A 7,581-nucleotide genomic window follows, 5' to 3' on the forward strand; every position below is an offset into this window, starting at 1 on the left:
AAAAAAGTGGGAGCTGGTGAGGTGGCTCAGTGATTAAGAGCACTGCCTGCTTTTCCAGAGGCCCCCAAATTCCGTTCCCAGCACCCACATGGTGGCTCACAACCACCCATACCACCAGTTCCAGGAGATTCCGCATCTTCTTCGACCTATGCAAGCACAAGGCACACAAGTGGTGCGCAGACAACACTCACACAGTTTTATTTTTTAAAGTAGATGGTGCCTGGGGAACAACATCTTAGGCTGGCCTCTGGCCTCTACACAAATGCACACACACACACACACACACACACACACACACACACACACACACCACACACACATTACTGTAATGAGTCTAAGACAGCCAGTAGCCAAGGCTACACAGAGAAACCCTGTCTCCAAAAAATAAAAATAAAATAAAATAAAATAAAAATACTATAATGAGGCAACTGAATAAGGTTTTTTTAATGAATGAAAGCCAAATGACAAGGGCCCTGACCCCTGATTCAGAAATGTTTTCTAAACCTACTGGAAGGGCTGGAGAGATGGCTCAGTGGTTAAGAGCACCAGCTGCTCTTCCAGAGGACCTGGGTTTGATTCCCAGCACCAACATGGTGGCTCACAACCACCTGTAACTCCAGTTCCAGGGGATCCGGTAACTTTTTCTGGCCTCTGAGAATGCTGTATGAATGCATGTGGTGCACAGTCATACATGCAGGCAAAATACCCATATATAAAACAAAGATTAAAAAGTAACATCTATAAAAACATCCCATACACAGTAAAGGTAAAGAAATGGTCCCAGTATCAGCTGGACTTCTGTCGTACAGCACTTCTGACTGTCTAAGATGCCAAGTCACAAAACAAACAGATGAAGTCATTACAACCCAGAGCATGTGAATATGGTGGGGGTGGGGCAGAGGGACAGGGTGGTGGCCTAGGTTCCAGGGGCACAATGCCCAGTGTCTGAATCCTAATTCTACCCCATCCAGCCATGCAACTTCACAAAAATCACTGAACCATCCTGGGCCTGAGTCCTCAGTGGAAAAGGTCTCAACAGACCTACCACAGGGAGCTTGTGAACAAGGACGGATGTGGGATTTTGCAAGTGTGTGCTACATCAGAAGCATCCCATAAATACCCATTTACTTATCTCTGTTAGTACTAATAGGTGCATAGGAGGAAACAGCCATAAGGAGGTTTTGGTTTTATTTTTGGTTTATTTGAGTTTTTTGAGCCCAGGGTCTCATGTAGCCCAAACTGGTCTTAGCCTTGCTCTGCAGCTAAGACTGGCCTTGAACCCCAAATCCTCCTGCCTCGGCCTCCCAAGTGCTAGGATTATTGCATATGCCACCATGTTGGGCAGTAAGGAGACCTTTGGCTAAGATCAGCTGACTCCAACCTGGTATTTACTTGTTTATTTTCCCGTACTTCGGTCGCAGTTAGGTACCACCGGTGTGTACTTTCCACAGTAGCTGGTTAGCAGGCAGGCAGCTATCACCTCCGTGTACCAGGCAGACTTGGCCCTAAGCATTCCCTCCCTCACCAGGGCCCTGGTAGCTGCTAATTCACTGTGTCAAGTTCCAATAACTCAGAGAGGAGGTAGAGAGAAAGTGACTGGTCCAAGGGTCAGAACTGGGCTCCAGGCATTTCTGCATAGCTTGACCCCCCTCCCACTGGGAAATATCCCTGCCTCACCTTGCGCTCACACCCTCAATCTCCCTCCCTACACCTGCCCTGGGCTGTACTCACTGAGTCCAATCTTCGCCAGGTGTAACCTGTTGACCCAGGAAATCTTGCTCAGGGGGTTCGGTGTGATGAAGACCACCATGAAGCTGATGGGACGGCCAGACCTGTGGAGGGCGAGATGAGGCAGGTCCCCCATGAGTGACTGGTACAGAGGCTTAGCTCCCCGGAAGGACTTGGAAGGCTTTAGCTCTTTTCCAACCCATGTTCCTGGAGGTGGAGGGAGGCCTGTAGCCTGGCAAAGCTCCACCCGCTTAGGGAGACCTCCTTCCACCCTCTGTGATGGTCAGGGGGCCCCTGGCTAGAGGAGCTAAGCCTTTCTTGGCAGCCCAGTCCCAGACCTCCAACAGCCCTGGCTTTATGCCCAGCTAAGGTCCTGGCATCACCACCTGCCAGGATTCCATGGGCCTCGTCAGCTGGAGGAAAGGACCTCACATTGTCTGTCCCCAGCACCTGACACGGGGCAGTCACTCAGGAGATGGTTGCAGAGTGGACACACACAGTAAGGAAAAGAGGAAGGAGGGAGGGAGGGAGATGGGAGGATGGATGGGAGGGAAGGGGTAAGGAGAAGAGACAGAGAAGCTGGTCGGAGGTGGCCTTTAGGGCTGGGGTCCTTTAGAGTCCTGTGAGTAACCCAGGCCCCCCCAGAAGGTGGGCAAGGTTGTGTCTCTCACAATCTAGGGTGCTGGGCAGAGAGGAATCAGGAGCAGGGAAGGGGACAACATGGATTGGAGCTCAAGCTGCAGACTCCCACACTCAGACACGAGGATACTGCTCTCTCTTCCCGCACCCCCGCAACTGATGCCAGCCGGTCTCCATCTTCCCCCACCCAGAGGCCCACCCCTGAGCAGCGAGCACTTCCCTGTTTCTGAGCCTGTCCCTGTCCCTCTGACCTCACTTCCTTGCTCATAAAGAGGGGATACTGAGGCACACCCTGCAGAGCTGGAAGAGGGCCAACTGGACCCCTTTCCCTGTCGATCACTGCCTCAGGACTGCTTTTACGGGGTGGGGGGAGCATGTCCCACAGCCCCTGTGGTAAATCTTGTGAACAGAGGACCTTGAACTGGGGAGGCTGGGTCTATGAAGAGGACCCAGGAGGCCATGGGCTGAGGAGAGAGAAGAAGGTAAGCCACAGCGGGCTAACTGGAGACTGAGTGAGTCTGCCAACAGAGAGCCAAGCTGACCCGGGGTGTCAGCAAGACCTCCATACATTCCTGCATTCGTTGCTGAGTACCTGCTGTGTGCCAGGTGCTAGCCAAGCGCCTGGTCCACAGTGGGTGTGGACTCTCTCATCACAGCACCCCTCCCTCCCAGATGCCTGCTCACTTGTCGGGCTTCCCAGGCAGCAGTAGCCTCAGGCGGCACTTGTTGGCAGAGTGGATCTCCTCCTCCTTCACTCGCATCAGCCGCTGCAGGGCCAGGCACCAGTCTTGGGCCACAGTTGTGTTCAGATTCTAGTGTTGGGGAGGAAAGGGGTCACCACCGTCTCCTGACTCCCCCCAAACCACACAAGTCCTACCACAGTGACAGCACCCAGGGCAATGGGATAATTTAGCCACACAGGAGGCAATCCCACCTATACTTGGGACTTCCCAGCCCTGGATGAGAGCCCACCCAGCTGTTGCTTCCTCCAAGAGGGACACCCTCCTAACCGGATGCTCTGCAGCCTGGGGCAGAGGCTAGGGAGGATCTGTAAGACCTCCAACTACTGCACAAAGCCAGATGTATGCAAAGGCTTCTGAGAGGGTCAGGGGATCCCAGCCTTTACCACTGCTCCCTGCTCAGAGCCAGGGCACACAGGAGCACCATGTGGGGATGCCCCCTGACCACCCCCAGGGCCACACCCACCTGATAAGTACCATGCAGGGTACTGACAAGCAGGGTGATCTGCTCTACCACTGCCAAGTCCTTCTGCAGGTCCTGTAGCTCCTGGAAGAGGCGCGGCGGGCCCAGGTACACCTTGTCTGGTAGAGAAGACACCGGACTCAGCCTTAGGGCTGGGGGAGGTAAGCATCTGCCGACAGGGAAAAGTAAGCCATGTCCATAGAGAAGAGGCATTGTCAATACTGGAGGAGACATGACCAGGGAGAGGTCCCACATGGGACGGTGACACAGTCGTACTCAGGCTCACAAGGACTGTAAGACTAAACCAGCAGTGCTTAGAGAACTGAGGAGCCTACCCCAGGCCAGAATGTGACAGGTAAGCTAGAGAAGAGCAAGTGCAAAGGTACTGAGATTTATAGCAGCCCGCGAACAGCAAACTGTTCAATGACATATGGGGGACCTGCTATGCAGAGCAGGCAGGGTCCCTGCTCTTATGGGACTTAGGACCCAGGCAGATGGGCAGAGAGCAAGGGAGGGGAGGGGATTAGCCAGAAGGTAGAAAATGCTTGGGAGAAAGGTACCAGTGTGATGATCCAATGGTGGGGACTGAATAGGCCTAGAGTTCCAATGGTGATATAAATACAGAAGATGGGTGGGTAGCAAGAGATACCGTGAGAGAGATGGGCAAGACCATGCAGAGAAGTCCTTGGGTGTCACCTTGGGAACAGGATGGCACATGCTAGGCCATGGTTTCTCAGGCTACGTAAGGTTGCTGAGTCCTCTTTCTGGGTCATCCCACGCCCCCTGGATATTGTGACTTTAATGTCACATTCTGCTGCATGAGGTCAGGGCTTTTGAGGATTCAGGGGCTGAGTGGAACTGCATAAAGGCCCATGGGGAGCCAGCAAAGAGCAGGGGCACACGGTATGGTAATGACGCACTGACAGAAAGAAAATGCCCAAAGGATGCACTGGTGGGAAGACGGGGCTCCACATAAGTCACCCTGCAGGATGGGGGCGGAGAACCCACTCACGGGAAAGATGCTGCATCTATACTGTGAGCAGTCTGGGTTCAACAAAACAAAATGTCATCTGTCACAACAATTAATACTGTAGATGGGAATTTTATTTATTGTTCTATAGTGTTATTTTTTATCTAGTTGGTGTTTTGTTTGGATTTCACTGTTATTCAAGGGCTAAAAGCACATGTGTTAAATTCAAGGAACTTTCTGTGTGTCCATATTTGCACAATAATACAATAAAAAAATTATCTAAGGTCAACCAAGAATCTACAGAGCCTCACTCTTTTCAAGGGGGTCAGGCTTGGGGAACACGGCTGCGGGGGGGGGGGGGGGGGACAGAGTCGGGGACACAGGGTTCCCAGAACCACAGCTTGGGATGGGCAAGAAGAAGAGACTCGAATGGGGGTGAAGGCACCCAAGAGGGGCCGCCCCACTCTCCTGCCTCACCCACAGTGATACTACTGCCTCAGAGGGCCAGAACAGCTGTCACAATCAAGCCTCAAAATTTCCGGAGTTTCGGGAGCCAGTGAGGCAAGCACCCAGGCAGGGCTGTGGGCAGAGTGGTGGTGGGGAGGGAAGCGAAACTCGAGTGCCTTTTGTTCGTGGAAGGTACGGTGTGCCGTACTCCACTCAGCCAGGCCTGCGGCTTAGTATCTCTGGGCCTCAGGCCCTGGCTGAAACCAAGGTTCCATTGTAACCACTGGTCAGTCACACTGGTAAGTACTGCCAACTTGACAGGCTCTAGAATTGCCTGGTTGACAGGCTCTAGAATTGCCTAGGAGACACACCTCCAAGCTTTGTGAGGAGTTCCAGATTATGTTTACTGCGAGAGCGAGAGATGGAACCTTGGTTTCAGCCAGGGCCTGAGGCCCAGAGATACTAAGCCGCAGGCCTGGCTGAGTGGAGTACGGCACACCGTACCTTCCACGAACAAAAGGCACTCGAGTTTCGCTTCCCTCCCCACCACCACTCTGCCCACAGCCCTGCCTGGGTGCTTGCCTCACTGGCTCCCGAAACTCCGGAAATTTTGAGGCTTGATTGTGACAGCTGTTCTGGCCTCTGAGGCAGTAGTATCACTGTGGGTGAGGCAGGAGAGTGGGGCGCCCCTCTTGGGTGCCTTCACCCCCATTCGAGTCTCTTCTTCTTGCCCATCCCAAGCTGTGGTTCTGGGAACCCTGTTGCCCCGACTCTGTCCTCCCCCCCCCCCCCGCAGCCGTGTTCCCCAAGCCTGACCCCCTTGAAAAGAGAGTGAGGCTCTGTAGATTCTTGGTTGACCTTAGATAATTTTTTTATTGTATTATTGTGCAAATATGGACACACAGAAAGTTCCTTGAATTTAACACATGTGCTTTTAGCCCTTGAATAACAGTGAAATCCAAACAAAAACACCAACTAGATAAAAAATAACACTATAGAACAATAATAAAATTCCCATCTACAGTATTAATTGTTGTGACAGATGACATTTTGTTTTGTTGAACCCAGACTGCTCACAGTATAGATGCAGCATCTTTCCCGTGAGTGGGTTCTCCGCCCCCATCCTGCAGGGTGACTTATGTGGAGCCCCGTCTTCCCACCAGTGCATCCTTTGGGCATTTTCTTTCTGTCAGTGCGTCATTACCATACCGTGTGCCCCTGCTCTTTGCTGGCTCCCCATGGGCCTTTATGCAGTTCCACTCAGCCCCTGAATCCTCAAAAGCCCTGACCTCATGCAGCAGAATGCGATTAAAGTCACAATATCCAGGGGGCGTGGGATGACCCAGAAAGAGGACTCAGCAACCTTACGTAGCCTGAGAAACCATGGCCTAGCATGTGCCATCTGTTCCCAAGGTGACACCCAAGGACTTCTCTGCATGGTCTTGCCCATCTCTCTCACGGTATCTCTTGCTACCCACCCATCTTCTGTATTTATATCACCATTGGAACTCTAGGCCTATTCAGTCCCCACCATTGGATCATCACACTGGTACCTTTCTCCCAAGCATTTTCTACCTTCTGGCTAATCCCCTCCCCTCCCTTGCTCTCTGCCCATCTGCCTGGGTCCTAACGCCCATAAGAGCAGGGACCCTGCCTGCTCTGCATAGCAGGTCCCCATATGTCATTGAACAGTTTGCTGTTCGCGGGCTGCTATAAATCTCAGTACCTTTGCACTTGCTCTTCTCTAGCTTACCTGTCACATTCTGGCCTGGGGTAGGCTCCTCAGTTCTCTAAGCACTGCTGGTTTAGTCTTACAGTCCTTGTGAGCCTGAGTACGACTGTGTCACCGTCCCATGTGGGACCTCTCCCTGGTCATGTCTCCTCCAGTATTGACAATGCCTCTTCTCTATGGACATGGCTTACTTTTCCCTGTCGGCAGATGCTTACCTCCCCCAGCCCTAAGGCTGAGTCGGTGTCTTCTCTACCAGACAAGGTGTATGGGCGGCGTTTCGAGCTAAGGACCTGAGAGGCGTGGATGCAGTGGCGCAGTGGTAGAGCAGATCACCCTGCTTGTCAGTACCTGCATGGTACTTATCAGGTGGGTGCCCTGGGGGTGGTCAGGGGGTCCCACATGTGCTCCTGTGTGCCCTGGCTCTGAGCAGGGAGCAGTGGTAAAGGCTGGGATCCCCTGACCCTCTCAGAAGCCTTTGCATACATCTGGCTTTGTGCAGTAGTTGGAGGTCTTACAGATCCTCCCTAGCCTCTGCCCCAGGCTGCAGAGCATCCGGTTAGGAGGGTGTCCCTCTTGGAGGAAGCAACAGCTGGGTGGGCTCTCATCCAGGGCTGGGAAGTCCAAGTATAGGTGGGTTGCCTCCTGTGTGGCTAAATTATCCCATTGCCCTGGGTGCTGTCACTGTGGTAGGACTTGTGTGGTTTGGGGGGAGTCAGGAGACGGTGGTGACCCCTTTCCTCCCCAACACTAGAATCTGAACACAACTGTGGCCCAAGACTGGTGCCTGGCCCTGCAGCGGCTGATGCGAGTGAAGGAGGAGGAGATCCACTCTGCCAACAAGTGCCGCCTGAGGCTACTGCTG

At 53.0% G+C, this 7,581-nt stretch overlaps 1 protein-coding gene across 1 annotated transcript in view; it reads right to left on the reverse strand.

Annotated features, from left to right (window-relative positions):
- The window catches only part of Arhgef10l (Rho guanine nucleotide exchange factor 10 like), a 129,686-nt gene that overhangs the window by 50,557 nt on the left and 71,548 nt on the right, over positions 1-7,581 (reverse strand). The window contains exons 10-13 of the mRNA XM_036178627.1: positions 7,010-7,094; positions 3,574-3,739; positions 3,052-3,179; positions 1,732-1,832 (exon numbers count right to left, since the gene is read on the reverse strand). Of these exons, the coding sequence (XP_036034520.1) occupies positions 1,732-1,832; positions 3,052-3,179; positions 3,574-3,739; positions 7,010-7,094 (480 nt within the window). The remainder of the gene's footprint in view (positions 1-1,731; positions 1,833-3,051; positions 3,180-3,573; positions 3,740-7,009; positions 7,095-7,581) is intronic.

The sequence above is a fragment of the Onychomys torridus genome, chromosome 2 (genome assembly GCF_903995425.1).
Source record: "Onychomys torridus chromosome 2, mOncTor1.1, whole genome shotgun sequence".
NCBI classification, from domain to species: domain Eukaryota; kingdom Metazoa; phylum Chordata; class Mammalia; order Rodentia; family Cricetidae; genus Onychomys; species Onychomys torridus.